General features: G+C 37.2%; 1 protein-coding gene across 2 annotated transcripts in view; it reads right to left on the bottom strand.

Moving 5' to 3' along the window:
- Nucleotides 1–15323: 15323 nt before the first annotated feature.
- SPRED1 (sprouty related EVH1 domain containing 1) overlaps nt 15324–19534 on the bottom strand; it is a 118525-nt gene continuing 114314 nt past the window's right edge. For both annotated transcript variants that reach the window (XM_052647075.1, XM_052647076.1), the window contains 2 exons: nt 19090–19191; nt 15324–16420 (listed from right to left, as the gene is read on the bottom strand). In XM_052647075.1, coding sequence (XP_052503035.1) covers nt 15770–16420; nt 19090–19191 — 753 coding nt within the window. In that variant the 3' untranslated portion in view covers nt 15324–15769. The remainder of the gene's footprint in view (nt 16421–19089; nt 19192–19534) is intronic.

Genomic DNA, 19534 nt, shown 5'->3' with positions numbered 1-19534 from the left:
TGGAAAATTCAAGACTCACCTAAATGTGTCCTGATCACGTTCACGGGATAATCCATTTCTGTTGACCAGCAGTTCTCATCAATCAAGCAAAAGGTGCCATGCTCCACACCATGTGCTGTGGGCTCTAAAGGGCAGAGGAGGCCCCATCCCTTTATCTTGGCCCCTCCCTGGTAGGGACTGAGCAACGCTAGACTCTCCCAACTGTCTTCTCTCAGAAAGCTGCCCCAGCTCTAGCAGAGGTCCCCAAAGGGGGTGTCACTGAATCAGAAATGTCTGCTCCAGCAGAGACCCAGGGAGTTCTCTGAAAGGAGCGCTAGGATATTGTCAATTGGGTGGTTGCCTGGAACTCACTGGTTGGGGGATTTGAGGACAAGGAAACTACTAAAGGGAAAGGACACGATGAGTGGTATGGTAGTACTAAAATAAACAAACTAGCAAACAAAGCAAGCCTCATACATACAAAACCAACCCCCAAACTTATCCATGACTCCTTCACCCTTTAAGCTTGCTCTTGACTATTATTTGAATTTGATTTGTTCTGAGGGAAAATGCTGGAGGCAAGAAAGGAGAGATTTCCAAACAGAATGTTTTCCCTTAAATCCAGCCCCTCACCCTCAGGACTCCCTCTGTCTGTGGTCACAGTTTAACGTAAGTTCCTTATGTACTCTCAGTGCTAGGCTTTGTGCAAGGGTCGGGGACTTATGCATACATGGAAAAGATACTCTTCCTGTCCTTAGGAGGATGGAAGTCTAGCAGGGGACAAAGACTCAGAAATAGATATCACCATACAAAGATAAGTGTTCACTGGCATATGAACAGCTGCTGGAGAATGTGCTAGGAAAGATTGTTAGGGAATTTTGGGGGAACCACCACAAAGGAGATGGCATGAAGTTTTGGGGAGCACGTATAATTTGAAAGGCAGCCAAGGCATTCCAGGAAGAGAAAATAGGGTGTGCAAAGCACATAGAAACATGGAACCACTAGGGAGAGACTGTCAAGTGATGCCAGGAGATGAGGGACCAGAGCAATCTATTGAAATGTATTTTGTATATGCTCGGGGTCTTGGCCAGAGAAGGCAATGGCAACCCACTCCAGTACTCTTGCCTGGAAAATCCCATGGACAGGGGAGCCTGGTGGGCTGCTGTCTATGGGGTCTCACAGAGTGGGACATGACTGAAGCAATTAGCAGCAGCAGCAACAGCAGGGTCTTGGCACATAGTAGAAGTTCATTTTGCTAAGAAAGTTCAAACTCTCAATGGTTTGCAACAAGGAAGGTTATTGTCATTCATGTTACATATCAGCAATGGACCAGCTGGGATTCAGCAGCTCTGTGTCCCTGAGGTTCTACCCTAGGTTGTAGGTGGTCTGTGTGCAAATCCCATGTCTCCCTATTTTAAGACTCAGGAAGACCACCAGCCCCTCTAGGAGATGCTTTATTCTCATGGCAGAGGGCACATCTCTAAAAGCTGCTTCTTAGAAGCCACATCCACTCACATCTCCATTGACCCAAGCAAGCCAGGTGGCCAAGCCAAACAATGGAAGGCATAACAAGGATGATGATGTAAAGTTCTCTTTAGGGGAGGGAATGGATGATTGGAAATGATAACACAATGATCAAGAGGGAGCAAAGAAGAGGCTGGTTTTAGTAATAAAAAGTAAAGGCAGTGTTTAAGTTACCTACTGCTGTGTAACAAATCATTCCAAAATGTACTGGTTTAGCAACAACAATCATTTTATTACTGCTCATGGTTTATGTGGGTCTAGAATTCAAGAAGGGCTCAGCATGTGATAACTGAAGGCTTCAAAGTTGAGAATTCCTGTCAACAGAGTAAAAGCAGCATCAACTTTTATGATGTAGCTTGGGGAATAACACAGCATCACTCCACGGTAGAGATCAACAAACTTTCTCTATGAAGGCCCAGATAGTAAATATTTTAGGCTTTGTGTACCATATGGTGTCTGCCACAACTAGACTTAACCACTCAACTTGGCCACTGTAGCATAAAAGCAGCTACAGTCAATCAAATGAGCATTGCTATGTTCCAAGAACACTTAATTTATGGATAATGAAATTTGAATCTCACATAATTTTCACATGCTATGAAATATTATTCAATCATTTAAAAATTAAAAAGCATTTTTAGCTGGAAGGCTGTGTAAGAATGGGCATCAGGACAGACTTGGATCACAGGTTATGGCTTGCCAACTCTTACTCTATGAGAAAGATAGTCAAACAGGTGTGTCCACTGGCAACTGGGAAACACAAGTTTTATTCTCATGAGAAATGTCTGAGGCAGAGTTATAGAGTTGGTTGTCACTGCACAAGGGTGGAAGCCCCACCAAACCAAGGAGATTTCCCCAGATATGTGTGCTGAGTTGCAAGTCAAGCTGTCCCAGGGTGGAATCTTTGGGACGACAGCATTCAAGGGGTGATTTGAGGAGCCAATGAAGAAAGGTCAGAGGACCAGAGCCCAGACTCCCTCTTACTTTTTTCTCCACTCTAAATTTCAGTCTTCTTGTCCTTACCTCCTTGCCCTGTCTCCCATCACACCCTCCACCCTCAGGCACTATTCTCAAAGTTAGGGGTAGAGAACAAGGTATATAACACTTGAGATTGGAGATGTTTTTCATGTTCCTTTCTGTCCATTCATTCATGCAAAAAATAAAGTAATTTTATTTGTGAAATCATATCCTATTTAACTATTAGGTGGCATTATTGCATTTTTAAAATTTTCTTAAAGAAAGCTGGCATAAAATATTTTTATGAACCATAATAATTTACCAAGTAGAGAAACAGAACAACATATTCAACCATATGGGTTATTAGTTGAAAATATTATTATTTGCATCTTACTGACTGAGAAGGAAAGTAAATTTCTCTAGAAGAGGCAGGAAATTGAAGCCTTTTGAAAAGATACTAAAAGTTGTCTAACTACATTTTCTCCACTTCTTTCAAATATCTGTCCAGAATTTCTTCAGAGAAGGGACCCTAACACTGGGTAAATATTGAAGTAATGAAGCATTGAATGTATCTTTTAGTTACTGTGGGAGGTGGGGAATGATAGATTTGGCACATGAAGGGTCTGTGCAGAATGCACAGTAAGATTTATGAGCAAGGTTTTAGAAGTGAGTTCAGATAATTATGTGAATTGAGATCAAGTTAAAAGTGACAAAAAACTCTCTTTACACTGTTGGTGGGAATGTAAATTGATATAGCCACTATGGAGAACAGTATGGAGATTCCTTATAAAACTAAAAATAGAATGATCATATGAAAACTATAATTAAAAAAGACACATGTACCCCAATGTTCATTGCAGCACTATTTACAATAGCCAGGACATGGAAGCAACCTAAACGTCCATCAGCAGAGGAATAGATACATGGTACATACACACAATGGAATACTACTCAGCTACAAAAAGGGGCAAAACTGTGCCATATGCAGAGATGTGGATGGGTCTGATCTAGAGACTGTCATGCAGAGTTGAGTAAGTCAGAAAGAGAGAAATGAATATCATATATTAACACATATATGTGGAATCTAGAAAAATGGTATAGGGGAACTTATCTGTAAAGCAGAAAGAGAGACACAGACATAGAGAACAAACGAATGTATGGCTGCCAAAGGGGAAACAGGTGGGATGGCCTGGGAGACTGGGGTTGACATACATACACTACTAAGTAGAAAACAGAAAACTAACGAGAAGCGACAGAACAGCACAGGGAACTCTGCTGAGTGCTCTGTGGGGACCTAAATGCAAAGGAGACTCAAAAAAGAGGGGATGTATGTATACCCAGAGCTGATTCACTTTGCTGTATAGCAGAAATGAACACAATATTGTTAAAGCAACTATACCCCAATTTTTAAAAGAATCCAGAAAAGCAAAAGTAGCCAAGTGTCATGATATAGTGTAGAAACAGCATGGCAAAAGCAGCCCAATCACATGACAAGCTCTGTGAGGACGGATTTCTAACCACGGTGAGGCGGGAATGTGAGGCTTGTAGAGGGGAGCCTCAGGGGCCCTCCCCTTTCTGTGATTCATTTACTGATTCCACATGACCAAACACTCATTTATTTAGCAAATACAAATCAAAATGAAGAGTACTCTATAGAGCTAAAGGGTAAAGAACATTTGAATTAACATCAGATCTGCCCAGTGGAAATTATACTTCATCATCGAAGATTCCATATGCACTTGAAAGGATTGCTCTGGACTACAAACATTAAGTTTTCTAGTGACTCCCTTCCTTAGACTAAGATTAGTGAAGCTAGAAGACCTGCCTAAGGAAACTATAGTTTCAAAGCCCTTTGCTTATGGTGCTGACAGCCAATGATCAGAAGGCTGGCAACTTTAAGAAAACAACTTAAAGACTGCTTTTGTTTTGCAGGTTACGTGCTGGGGCCCAGCCTGGAGAACTACAGTTTCCAGCCTAATAATGTAAGGCTGTGGCTTCCCTAAGTGGCTCAGTTGGTAAAGAAACCGCCTTCAATGCATTAGACACAGGAAATGTGAGGTTTGATCCCCTGGAGGAGGGCATGGCAATCCACTCCAGTATTCTTGCCTGGAGAATCCCAAGGACAAAGGAGCCTGATGGGCTATAGCCCTTCCAGTCTGAGAGTCGATAAAGTGAAGAGACTGAGAAAACACACATACCATATAAGGCTATCGCCCTGAAGGATAGGAGAAATCTTTGCATAACTCTGTTTTGCTATTTCAGAGGTTACTTTAGAATTTGCAGTATAAATAGTTACCAGTCTGTCTTCAAGTGATAACATTTCCCATATAATCTAAGAACCTTATAAATTCATTTCTTTCCTCTTGGCTTTTGGGTTATTGTCATACTTTTTATTTCTACATCTCTTATATACCACATGCTGTATTATTTTTATTATTGGTTAAACCATCAATATTCTCATAAAAAGAATTAAATATGAGTAAAGAATTTATTTGATCATGTAGTTACTACTGGAGCTCATCATTCCTTGTTTATATTCAGATTTCCATCTGGTATCATTTTCATCCTGGCTGAAAGACTTTTTTACATTTATTAGAGTGTAGGTCTGGTAGTAATGAATTCTTTCAGCTTCCATATATTTGGACAAGTCTTTATTTCAGCTTTGTTTTTGAAATATATATTCATTGGAAATAAAATGCTAATCATGCTATTTGTTTTTTATTTATTTGACCCAATTTTGCCAAAAGCTTATCAATTAAGCCAACTTTTGGCTTAGTTGAGCTTCTATATTGCATGTTTTCTAGTTTATTAAATTTCAATTCTGTAAAAAATTTAACAAACAGAAACCTCAGTTATAGAGAGTCAGGAGACCAGAATGGGGAGCTCTCACACTCTACAGTGTTGGCAGAGACCAACAGGAATGATCCCTCTTCTCTCCTGGCAGACTCAGCCCAGTGAAAAGCCATGGATTCTAGCCCTCCCAACATCCTTTTCCTCTCTATAAAACTGTTCTCCTTCCCTTGCCAGGTAGGACATGCATGTGGCCCACCATGGTTTCAGACCCTGAAATGCAATTCTCAGGTGATTCCAAATAAACTCATTTTTCCTGGAGAAATACCTGTCAGTCTACTTATCTCAGGTCAACTCTTATTTTCTTCCTTTATAAATGTTCTCCATCCTTATTATACTATTATTTTTCTAACTTTACATATTGGCTTTTTAGTAGTTCATAAGACTTTCTTTTCTAATATTAGAATTTAAAGCTATAAATTTCTCTCCAAATCCTACTTTAGCTGCATCTTTCATGCTTCGATATTTGTTATTTTTATTTTTGTCCTGGTCTAAAGAATCTCAAATTTTTATTTTAAGCCACTTTGAACCACATGCTATTTAGAAACGTGATTCTAATGTTCTATATATATGTTTTTTTTTTTTTCTAATTATATTCTTGTTTCCTAACTTCATTGAAATCAGGGATCTATCTGTCTTTGACCAAAATTGTTTTCTGGCCCAATGTATAGTCAACTTTTAGAAATGTTCTAAACATGTTTGAAAACAAATTATGTCCTGCAACTCTGGGGTATAACACGTGTTCATTAGATGAAGCTTATTTACTATCAGCCCCACAATGTCAAGGCAAAATAATTTCTACACAAATGTTACATCTCTAATTGCTCCTTAAAACTGTATTCATATATTTATGTCCCCAATCAACTTCCCCACTTGGAGGTCTAACAGTCACTGCAAATGTGATACAGCTTCCCCAGCCCTGCAAGACTTGCCCTTTTCCCAGGCTAGTCTACTTTAACACCTCTCCAGATTTAAGCTCCCAAATTACTCTCTTTTACTGATTCCCTTCTCCTACCCACTGTTTAACCCACTAGGAAGTCCTTTTGGTCTCCTGAAAAACATATGTAAAGTTTGTCCACTTCTTTTCATCCTCACTACCACCACCCTGATCCAAACAAGAATAACTCACAAAGACTGATAGTCTCCAGTTGGCTTTCCTCCTTTCTGTTTTGCCTTCCTTCTCCCCAATCAGTTCCCCGTGTAGTTCTCAGTGTAATCTTTTAGAATTGTAAATTATAAAATACCACCTCCCACTTAAAACCCTTCAATTATTTCCTCTCATATTTAGAATAAAGTAAAATCTCCTTACCTTGGTTTCGCAAACCTTATGTGATCTGGCTTCTGATGTTCTCCCCATGCTCACTGTGTTCCTGTTCTGTTCCTCTAGCTCTTCCTGTAACCCCAATAAAGCTTGTTCCCAGCTCAGGGCCTGCATTAGACAGGATGGGGATAGATTATGCCCCGTAAGACACAATCCCCAAGTCACACAAAGTATCCAGAAGGGCTAGGTAATTTTTGCCCATGAATTAACTCGCCCATGAAAGGACTCAGTAATTCAGGCTGCCTCAGTCTTTAAGTTCTATCATCTCAATATGTGGCTTTATCCATGATTGCTATGGTAGAGGGAGAGGGTGCTAGAGGGTCTTCTATCAGTCTGAAAATTATTTATATCACTTCCTCTCACAGTCCATTTTCCAGAACTTGTCCATAACCCCACCCACCTGCATGATGGTGGGGAAGAGTGTCCTCCTGTGTGCCAAGAAGAAACAAGTCAGATATGAATACCGAAAGTCTCTACCAGAAGACTGTTCCCTCTTCCTGGAATGTACTTTTCTCTAATTTTTACATGACTGGTTGCCTACTGACACTTGGATTTCATCTCAAAAGCTGTCTTGAAATGTCATTGACCACCCAGGTATGTAACTTGCAACTCTGATTTAGTTGTTTATTGAATATCCTCTCCTTGAACTAGAATAAAAGCTCCCTGAAAGCAGTTAACTTGTCTGGCTTGCTCATCCTGGGGTCTCCTTAATATTGGTTAATTTAATAAAATAACCGCTCAACAATGTAAATCTGATCATGGCATCCCCCTTGCCATTCATGGATTTTTATAATCATTAGGATAAAACTTAAACTTTCTGACATGACATATGAGCCTTCATAAGATAAAGTCTGATTATATTTCATTCATCCCCAGAGATTGCCACTGAGGATATGGCAGTAAACTTAAAAATCTTCAGCTTTATATCCTGCATGACTCTTTCCTGTACTCAGTGTTAGACAAAGTCACATAAATAACCTAAGACAGCCAACAAAGTTGTGCTTCTTCAGACAGATACTCTTTAAAGTTTAGGACTTATTTAGTGATGATGGGAACAGATTAATGGTCTACTAACACAAATTATACAAATAGTGATTCACTTTCTAATTGCTTTCACTGGCCAAAATTGAATCAATGCTCTAAAATGATTCAGGAAAATGATTACAACTTAGATCATGTTAAAATATGTTGCTGAAAGAAAACAAGATAAATAAAGCCCCCAAAGCACCTTAACATAAAGGCTTAACATGAAGGTTTATTTCTTACTCAAGTTAAGTCTGAAGTTCAGGTAGTCTTCTTCCACTGTGTTACACCAGCTTTCCATGGACTTCCAAGAACTCCTCAGCAGAGCAAGAGACAAAGGAGGCACACTGGTTCTTAAATGCCTTTCCCAAATATGAAACACACCACGACCCCTCAAATCATCTGGCTAGAATTAGTCTTATGGCCTTAACCTACCCCAGGGGAAGCTTGAAGATGAAGAGAAGCACATATTTCAGGTCATCAGTTATTCCTTTTATCCTTTCTAACCACACCAAGAATACAATCAATCCATTTCCAAGTGAGGCAACCTTAAGTACCATACTAGTGATCCATCCAGCTTAATGTCCTGGATCTCCAAATGATCTGCGTATTTCTCTTCTTTCAGACATGTCTCTTCTCCACAGATCTAACAATCAGTTGGTCTGCCCCTCTCCAACACATGCAATACACAATGCTGAAGCAAAAATGGGCTAATTACGATAAAAAGCTCTCAGCTGGAGAGAGAGGAATAGTAGATATAAAATAGTAAAAAACTTTATTAATCATTTTTTTAAAAAAGGCCACATAGCAGCCAGATCATGAAACGTCCCTGTTCAAAAACTTTTGGATTTTCATCACTCTCAGAATAAAATCTGAACTCCTTCCCATGCTGTCCAAGGTCCAAGATCAGGTGCCTGGTACTCTGTGACTACCTCTTTTCGTGAGTTTCCTCATTCTGCCCCCTCTAGTCCAACTAGCCTGCTGTTCTTTCAATAAGCCAGACTCCCTTCTCTTCAGACCCTTTGCATTTGCTTTTCTTTCAACCTAGAGAATTCTTTTCCTACTTAAAATTTACACAGGCTCTGACTACTCTACATGAAACGGCACCTCCCCAACATCCTTGAAACAACTGGCCTGGTCTGGAGATGAAGCATTCAAAAGAAAAAGAATCTGTACCACGAAGGCTATTTTTGAGGTTGCTTTAGAGTAAAAATGAGTTGTAAAAAGTAAAGAAAACTTTTAGAATATGGGCTCACCTGATTATGTACTGGTTTACTTATAATATTATTAACAGTAAGATTCCAAAGGTTTCCAGTAACAGATTTTTCTTTCACCAAGGCTCTCAGAAAACAACCATCACAAGAAACAAGCATGTATTACTGAAAAAAGGGAATGGGTGTTAAGGAAAGGGGAATATACACTTTGAAGTTTATCATTTGTTTGCACTTGATCATATTGCTCTTAGTTCCCCAGTTGGCTCCAGGTGCTGAAGTATTCTTTCAAGTCATCATCATTTGATTCCTCAATCCTACACAAACTACTCTAAATTTGGGGATATCTCAATCAGAAGACCTCAACTTATCACCATTTCGCTGCAGTCTACTTTCACCTTCTAATCATACTTACACTATAGTCAATCTTTCGTTAAAAACAAAGACGTTCGAGTGATTCAATGACTAAGCCACAGCATCAGTAGTGTGAAGTGACTTCTACTAGGACAGCGGCAGGAAGGATAGACACATGAGCAAATCTGAAGGACCCTTAGGACATGGAGCTGCAGAAAACTGAGACGATGGTCAAACAGAAAGGAAAATGAGAGACTAAAGACAATGACCAGGTTGCTGGCTTAGATACCTGGACGTACAGTGGTATCACCATCCAGTAAGGCAGAAGAGAGAAAAATGGTGTAAGGAATGAGGTAAGTAAGTTTTGGGCTTACTGAATTTAAGGTGCTTGCAAGAGATACCCAGTAGGAAGTTCGATGTGTACGTTTAGTGCCGGCTGTGTTACTGCACAAGTTGATGACCTTGTACTAACATTGTAACCTCTTTGAACCTGTTCCTACATTTGTAAAATAAGAGTATTGCAACAATTTCTAGGGGTCTTCCAGTCCTAAAATGGCAGTGAACTCAGTTTTTTCAGTAATCTTAAATAATTTGATTTGAACCCCTATTTCTTTCTAAGAACTGTGGGGTTTCAGGCTATCTGTATATTTTATTTTGATAACAAGAATTTTAGTAAGAACTGTTCACCAGCTGGGAGCTTTTACATTCATACAACCTTGTTTTCTCTTAAAGAGAGTGCAACACCATGGGTTCCTCTGATGAAAGACAAACATTTAAGCTTGCTGGTCATTCTGGGTAAGAATTTCAAAAAGAATTATAATACACTATTGAAATTTCTTCTCCATGAAATCTTTCCTTCATCGATTTGGAGAAGTTGAAGACATTATTCCTAGTATAGGAAATGGAATTCTTCCTATCTTACTTTCATTCCAAAGTGTATACAGCTGCTTGGTTATTGTATTATTTCCACGTTAGAATTAAGTTTGAGGGAAGACAGGACATAACCTCATCATCACATGTAAGAAGCAGCCCTGATACTAAATGCAACTCTTGTTTAAAGACAGGTTTTGTCTTTTAAGGCAAATAATCACATTGTTCAGCTTAAATACAATTTTTTTTAACAGAACAATGATTGTTCTATTAAGTACATCTGTGACTCTAACAAAACAAGAAACTGCACTGTGGCTAAAAGCAAGGAATTTGGAATAAGACAGTTCAAACCTGGTACCTCTAATTTGATCTTGTGTACATTTTTTAACCTCTTGACGCTTAAATCTCTTTAGTAAAATAATACTTATATTACAGGGTTATTTGAGAACTAAAAGTGATCAGTTAAAAACATTATGTAGCAAAAATTAAGACTGCTAGACAAAAGAAAACACCATTTCAACTACGATTTTGTTAGACTTTTATTATGAATATATTTTGTCATTATTTTAAGGATCCCTCTAAAACTGCAAATCTTAAGAGTAGTTAAATTTTGAGTTGACTCCTGCTTTCATATTATTAATGTTGATTTTTCTTTAAGGACCACTGTGTGCCTGACACTATATTGACAGTCAAGCAGAAACCCTAGTTTCAATTCCTCTTGTGTAAAAACTATTCTACTTACTTGTGGGTATTAACTTGATGTGAAGAATATAAAGTAAATCTGAAAACCTGTAAATAAACACATGAGACTGTATTTCATGATTCATGATAGAGGTATAAAGTTAATGCTTGATCTTTCAAATAAATATAAATGTAATAAAGCAATTTAAAAGTTATTCTGGTGTTTAAATACATTATGATTTTTTGAACACTGTCCTAATAATTTTTCATTTATTCTTGCTTATAGTACTAAGTTAAGTGAAATGCTGCTATTATGATATATATATGTGTGTGTGTGTGTGTAAAAGAGTAATAGTTGTGGGTTAAAAATTTCCCACATATCATTTAATGAGGTTAATCCAGATTTAGTTGTAATATGTTCCAAAATCAAATAATGTATCAGGTAACAAACTACAAAATAAATCTGGAGACAATCAAGAGTGAATAAGTAAGTCATTAAAATGAACTACACATGAACTTTCAGTTAAAACACACCTTAAAATTATGATCAAAAACTTCCATTTCTATTAATGCTTTCTCCTTTAAGAATTATTAACTCATAGTTTGCTAACCTCTAGAAGAGTAAGAAAAAGTCCTTTTATATTTCATGATAGGTTTAATCAGGTAATTAAAACAAATTCTTATGATATCATCTGATATGTCCAATTACATGGGTATGATGTAACAAAAACAGTTACAAACTTATATATGCATATTTACATTATATATCCCAAACTGGCAAGCTAGTCAACTATATCTAAGGAGATACATTATGGCATGAGTTAAACAATTTTTCATTGCTTATTAGAAAGAATGCAGTCAAGCTTTCAATGGAAATAATATACAAGTGAGGCACTTTTGAGGTCAAAAATAGAAAGCAAATGACACTACATACTGGCAATGTTCACAAAAATCTATTGTGTATTTTAATACAAAGGCTTTTCAACTAGATTATTCTTGAAAAATCTCAAAACTAGCAACTTATGCAATTTAAGGAGCTTTCAGGAACAATGGCTAACATCAGTGTATCAAAGCATATGAAAGTTTTATAACCACCTGGCTGCTAGGCAAACAGTACCTTAATACCTTAAAGCCCTTTAAAAAAAATTTTTTTTTTGGCTTATATAAATTATCTCAGGCTGTGATTTTAGATGTTTTGACTCATTGAAAAACACCTTATGGTGCTATTATTGCAGAGTATAGACCAATCTCTTTTTTTTTGGTGCAACAATGATGCAAGTTTCTAGTGCTTCCCCATATACTTAGATATGTGATCCTGGAAATCAAGAATGAGAATATTTAGTTAAGAATTTATGTTTTCCAGGTAACAAGCTTTCAAATTTTTATGTAGTAAAATGTTATATTTCATGTCTCTTTGGGCTAAAATAAAAAACCCAATCTTAAAACACATATTCCAAAGTGTATCACAAAACCTAAAGTAAATTTCCATAAAACAAACATCCTTAAGCTTCTCTGAATCTGGAGGGAAGTACATGTTTCCTGCATTTTGGAGACATATAAATAATAAGAATCATCTCTGTGGTGTTCACTTAAGAGGGGCTGGGGAGAGAAAAAGAAAAAGCAAGACTTACCCAAGATATCAGATGGCACTATACACATGAATTGAAAGTGCATTTGTATTACTTCAAAAGTTCATTTTAGGCACTGCTGAATAACCAATAAAAATAGGTAGTTTTAAGTTTTCCCCTTTAAATTCTAACCCTTGCCCAGTATTATCCCAGAGACACACACACTCTCTGAAGTTGTCATGATGAAATACAGTGACGTTTATTTTTTCTAAAAAGTTCTCCCTGACTGGTAATGGGAGGAAAAGAATACCATTTTAGCAATGGCTTTTACAAGTTAAAAGAATTGGTTCTATAAATGCTTCGGCACATCCATTAAGTTTGATTGCCAGTTCCAAATATTGATAAATATTTAAAACAGGATACGTAAGAAAAAAAGTGCTTAAAATCTTTCAGGACCAATAAGACACATTAGGGAAAAGACTGGTTTTACAGCTCTTTTGAGATATTTCTTATTCCTGCTTTCTCCATTTGGAGGTGGCTGCCCCTTAAATAGCCCTTTACTGGCAGTAATGATGAACCCTGTCAGATCCCAACTGCCACCCTCAAGTATGGTCTATAAATTATCCAGTAGGTGGTGCTGAAGTTACATACCTCGTATTTCTTCAGAAATCAAGTGATTCCCCTGTCAAGTCAGAGGAAAATCATTTAAGAATTATTAATTCTGAACAAGCCATCAGATCAAAATCTTGTTTTCACTTTTGGTATTTACTATTACTTAAACAGTTCTGCTTAGCCATTTGCTTATACTATCAGATTAAAACTGAAAAGAAAGATTTTAGAGGACAAGCCAATTGGCAGTGTCAAATCTGTACGCAGACTGAGAAAATGCTCCCAAACATATCTATACACATGTTTAAGAATGAGAAATTTAACCTATTCATTTATTTTCACATAATAATTCTAATTTACTCACGAGAAAATTTCCACATAAGGGATTCAGGTAACATTATGAGTTAGCCTTCTAGACTGATTTGGAGCCTTGGTGTGTTAAACTATAAAGATTCAAGGTAAAATAAAAACCATTTCATCACCGTAGTTTTTAATGAAGAAACTTGTTTAAAAATTGTAAAGGAAAAATTGGGGATGGGATGGAAAGATCTTAGCAGCAAAGTGGTTAAACAAATTGAAAATATTAATGCACAAACATTAAAATATTAAAGCATATATGTTGCATATAAAATACAGTACAGAACCAGGAGTTGCACTATACTGATTAGTGCTCAACAGAAGAAATGATTAAATTTGTTCTTCCCAGAAGTATATACACAGTTCATTTCCACAGCATTTTCCTATATAGCCAGCAAGTTATTTTCTTCAGTTATTCACACCTGCTCAAACCTGAATTATAAACTCAGCACTTACAAATATGAAAATTCAGTCACAAGGAAAACCAGTATTTCCATTTTATCAATAAAAAGTAATTTTGAAAGTTAACAGTCTATTCTAGGAAACCAAGTTTAGCTGAAAACTTCAGGGATGAAGATCATCTGGCGTAGCAGCATCCAAATATAGAAACAGTAAAAATAAGACTTAAAACCGCTGCTACGGTGTCATGTTTTGGACTTAGTTCAACCGATTGATTTTTAGTACAAAACTAGAAATAACCTCTTCTTCATAACATCTATAGTTATCAATATATTTTTCTTCTTTTCAATGTGAAATAATACTTCAAGATGATCTATATACACAATGTTGTCAGTTCAAGCTGTCATATAAATATAAATGCTTTCTTAAAAAAAAGTATTTTACAGACAGACAGTGTTATGTACATTGTTCAGTTTGATCTGGGGCGAAAGAAAGCTAACACAAGCTTTTAAGTGTGATATGTAAAAAGAATGATTATGTAAATGACATTTTAAAATCTGCATAGAAAATGAGCTTCAAACAGTAGTGTGATTTTAATTTTGATCATTTCTGAAACTTCAAGCCATTAAAAAAAAGGCACACTTCTCAACTTTATCCCTTTAAGGGAATGTTCTTTAGGAACCCCCTTGCTTGGTTAGAGTTTCAATGTAACACTTAAAAAAAAAGACAATTTGACCCCAAAGTACTTTACAGCTTGCTGGAACATTTATGCAACTACTCTGCAAATAAAACATCCAGTAGGACAATGCTCTGCAAGAGAAAATAAATTTAAACATATAAGATATTTCATTCAGGATGTTGGATTAAATATTTTTCTGGGGTAGTTTAGCACACTAGCATAATTTTGCTTCTGGTCAGTTTAAATAAAATGAGAAAAGTTATCATTGTTATGTGACAATAAGCACTGAGGATTAAGCTAAAATATTATTAACACAGCTGAACATATTCTGGATTAGCAGAAGGATAAGTGGAAGTCTCAGGAGGAAACTGTTTGACTCTATCCAGTTGCACTTTTCACCTTGTAAAACATTTGTAAATGCAATATAGTTTTTTGAAAGGAGGAAATTCTGAAAGAAAACAACTTGCTGGTTGAATACCACAAACAAAACAAAACAACCCAAAACCTCACTTTTTCTATAATGTTTACTCAGTCTCTTTTTATATAAAAATAAGTGTTATGTTCCCATCATAACATTAGACAATTACATCTGTGCTTAAAAAAAAAAAGTTGGTCACTCAAGGCTATTAGAATATTTTATAAGAATTTTAGATTACCAGAATGTACAGATATAACTCAATATAAACTGTAGCCAAAGGGAAATGACGATGAAAATATAAAATCATTCACATGGAATAAAAACGTTATTAACTAGATGAGTAAAATATTCAAAATATAATGGAATGTGACAGTAGATATATGTACATCTACTTCAGAACTAGGAAGGGGAAGAAAAGCTTTATATGTAATAATTCGTACCTTTTATTTAGTTAAATATAAACATTTGTTATTTATACATAAAACTGCTTTCAAAAAACAACTAATAAATGATTTAGTTGCACTTGTTTTACTTCTTACAATTCCCAAGTGTTAACTTTTCTTAGATTGAAATCCAACTGTCCCCTAGTGCACTTTTAGTTTATATCTTAATGAATTCAAACCTTTAAAGGTCCCATCACCTAATGCATAAATATACAAAAATGCCAAAAAAATTTAATCCCTTTTAGTTGGATCATATTTTATGTTCACTTTATATTGCCAATAACCAGAAATGGTTTCCTTTTGCAAATATTCTTGACAACCTATAACAAAACATGCCATGCACTCCAGGGAAAAAGGCATGGCGAGCATTTGTGAAACGCCAAGAACCGATGAGTTCTGCTTCCTCCACGTGTGGCCCCAAGGATACCAGGCAAGACTGCAGAATGCTTGCCAAAAGCTTCCACAAATCCAAGTTAGCTAATTCCTGGACACAAAGATTTTAAGCTCATTTCATCACTGGATGCTTTCATCCAGCAGCTTTATGTTTCCCACCACAGCACCCACATGCCTCACCACAACGATGGCACATTCTCAAAGGGACGTAGCAGCACATACATGGTACAATGAAAGACAAAGCTACTAGGGCTAACCATCGTAAGCAGAACTTGTCATCGCTAGTGTCACATGAACAGGGGTCAGAGAAATCTCCCTCTGAGTCTGACATACAATGATACAACATGCTCTCTGCACAGAGCATGCAACTAACTTGATATATGCATCTCTTAATAGGGTCTGGAGCATCTTGACATTTTCCCCTGCCATTTTCTTCATGATTAAACCTTTCCTGGCAGTATACGCAGCGAGAACGTTCACCATCTTCTTTTCTTCGTTTTGACTTCTTAAATTTTAATGAGGAAGGCTGTGTCTTAAATACCACAGAATCTTTGAGTGAACTTAACTTAGTTTCATCCCCACAAGAGTACAGATAGTCTGATTTTTTACTGTCTGGTTTAGAAAACTGAACACTGGAGTCAGTATCATCTCTCTCCAGGTCATTTTTCCACATGTCGGGATGTCTATAGTCTGCATAGCGGCGTATTAAGATATCGCGAGGGTTTATTCTGACAATCTCATCCTCATCTTGAAAGCTGACATGTCGAATTGATTTCAAAGGGACCTAAAAATGAAAGAGATGAAAATTTCAATAATAACAATCAAGATTACTTTTATTGCCTACTTGCCCAGATATTTGGTCAATTAGTTTGCAAGTTTAAGTGAAGATGTTTCTTGGATGAGATTAACATTTTCAATGAGTGGACTATATAAGCATAACAGATTATCCTCCATGACATAGATGACCCTCATCCAATCAGTTCAAGGCTTTAATAATACAAAGACGGACCAAGAAAGAGCAGGAAAGAACTCTGCCAGCACACTGCCTTTGAATACAGACTACAGCTCTTGCTCGGGTTTCAAGCATGACAGCCTACTCTGAAGATTTGAATATGTACCTATACCATCATATAAGTAGGTTCTCCCAGATAGAGAGGGCTTCCCAGGTGGCTCAGTGGGAAAGAACCCACCTGCCAAGCAAGAGAAGTAGGTTTGAGCCATGGGTTGGGAAGATCCCCTGGAGAAGCAAATGGCAACCCACTCCAGTATTCTTGCCTGGGAAATCCCATGGACAAAAGGGCCTGGTGGGCTACAGTCCATGGGATTGCAAAGGAGTCGGACATAACTTAGAGGCTAAACAACAACATCACATAAGCCATTCCTTAAAGTAAATGTCTTTCTCTTTATATATATATATATATATATATACACATATTGTTGGTTCTGTTTCTCTGGAGTACCCTGACTCATACAGATTTCAGTAGCAAGGAGTGGGATGCTGTGCTAACAAAAGTGTGGCAATGCCTTTGGAACTGGATAATGGGTAGAGGCTGAATGAGTTTTGAGGTGTGTGTTATAAAAAGCCTAGGTAATCGTGAAGAGAGGCCTGGTAGAAACACAAACGTTAAAGGCGTTTCTGGTGAGGGTCCTGGATGGAAACGAGGAATAAATACACTGTTGGACGCTGGTGGAGAGATGACCCTTGTTATAAAGTGGCAAAGAATGCAGGGGGAATTGTATTCTAGTGTTTCATGGAAGGCAGAATTTGTGAGAGATGGACTTGGATATTTAGCAGAAATTTCTAAGAAAAGTGCTAAGGATATAGCCTGGTTCCTCCTTACCGTTTATAGTAAAATATGAGAAGAAAGTGATAAACTGAAGTGTAATTTTAAAAACAAAATAGAACCAGAACTTGAAGCCCTGGAAAATTCTCAGGAATGACACTATCACCAAGGGAGTAGGGCCACTTTCCTCAAGGGCCCAGAGGAATTTTGCCTCAGGATGAATCAAACTGAGTCTCACTCACACTTACAGGATGGTATTTAGATGAGATCTTGGTGGTGCTACTGGTAAAGAACCCACCTGCCAATGCAGGAGACAGAAGAAGTGGGTTCAATCCCTGGGTTGGAAGAATCGCTGGAATAGGGCATGGCAACCCACTCCAGTATTTTTGCCTGGAGAATACCATGGACAGAGGAGACTGGTAGGTTATAGTCCATAGGGTCACAAACAGTCGAACCAGACTGAAGTGACTTAGTACGCACACACTGGACCTAGAGATGGTACTAGAATGGGTTAAGTGTGGGAGGGGGGTTCAGGATGGGAAACACATGTACACCCGTGGCGGATTTATGTCAATGTATAGCAAAACCAATACAGTATTGTAAAATAAGTAGCCTCCAATTAAAACAAATAAATTTATATTTAAAAAAATAGAATGGGTTAAGCCTTTCAGAGTGTTATGATGAGGTGAATATATTTTGCATGTGAGAAGAGGGACCAGAGAGGGTAGAACATTATGAGCTGAATTGTGTTTCCTCCAATTTCATATGTTGAGGCCTCAATCCCAGTATCTCAGAATGTGACTGCATTTGGAAATAGAGCCTTTAAAAAAGTGATTAAACTAAGGTCCTTGGGGTAGGCCTTAACCCAATTTGACTGGTGTCCTTATAAGAAGAGGAAATTTGGACACACAGAGAGTGAGACACCAGAAATGTGTGTGTAAAGAGAAAAAAAGGAACACAATCAGAAGGTGACCACTGACAAGCCAAGGAGAAAGGCCATGAAAGAACCCAAATGTATCAACACCTTGATCTTGGACTTCCAGTTTGCAGAACTGTGTGCAAATACGTTTTTGTTGTTCAAGGCACTCTGTGGTATTTTGTTATGACAGCCCTAGCAAACTAACGCAAAGTACACATATTCATAGTCTGGCTATACAAGCCTCTGAAAATGACCGAAAAGCACACCATACTCTCTCACCTTTCCGGTAGGCTGTTTCAGGCTAGGGGGGAAAGTACATCTTTTAGGCATAAATCAAAATGACCCTTCCCTTCACCCATACAAGTGACTAGTGTGACAAGACACAGTGACTAGTTTGTAAGTAAGTCCATGATCTAGGTTGGGCTTCCAAACTTTCATTCTCCAGACATTTGGAATTGTGGCTAAAAAAATCCCATGTGTGGACTAACGATGGAGTGATGGATGCAGAAAGTTACAACAATTCCTACCGGTGGTAAACACACTGTGACAATCTCCCAGACTCAAACCAGAAATCTGGAGGAAATTTAAGTAATGAGGTTTAGAAGTATATATAAAAAATAAGCAAGTTTATAACACTAAAAAATAACTCTAGTACAATTCAACTACATGGAGAATTAGAAAGACTGGAAATTTCACTCATATGTTAATTAGTTATATGCCAAAGCAGAGGATAAAACTAAGATTTCTTACCTTATTTTGGGACTTCAGGCCTCCACTTTCCTTGGGCATTTGCCGCTGTCCATATTCTAGACTTCTGTCCTGAATGTCTAGGCCTGGATGACTGAACATTATCTAAAATACAAACAATTCCTAGTTAAGTGACAAAAGAACACATTTCTTATTTTATTTTTAGTGAAACTATATATGTGTATTTCAAAACTCCATAATCTATTAGTAGTAAGGTTTTTCAAAATGGTTTTAATATAAAGTATTATTTGAGTCATCCTGTTTATTATTTAAACTCAGATCTTTCTCAATACATTTAAAATGAAATTTTAAAAGCAGCACACACTTCACTTCTGGTTTCAGTTTCAGCATGTAAGGAGCTGGAAGTTGCCATTCTGCTGCAATTACAAATAAAAAAAAGTGGAATAACAATAAAAATATCAACAACTCTTCTTAGATCCATGAAAGA

Source organism: Budorcas taxicolor, chromosome 10 (genome assembly GCF_023091745.1).
Source record: "Budorcas taxicolor isolate Tak-1 chromosome 10, Takin1.1, whole genome shotgun sequence".
Taxonomy (NCBI): Eukaryota; Metazoa; Chordata; class Mammalia; order Artiodactyla; family Bovidae; genus Budorcas; species Budorcas taxicolor.
The sequence above is the reverse complement of the archived record's forward strand: the minus strand, read 5'-3'. Positions and strand labels throughout refer to the sequence as shown.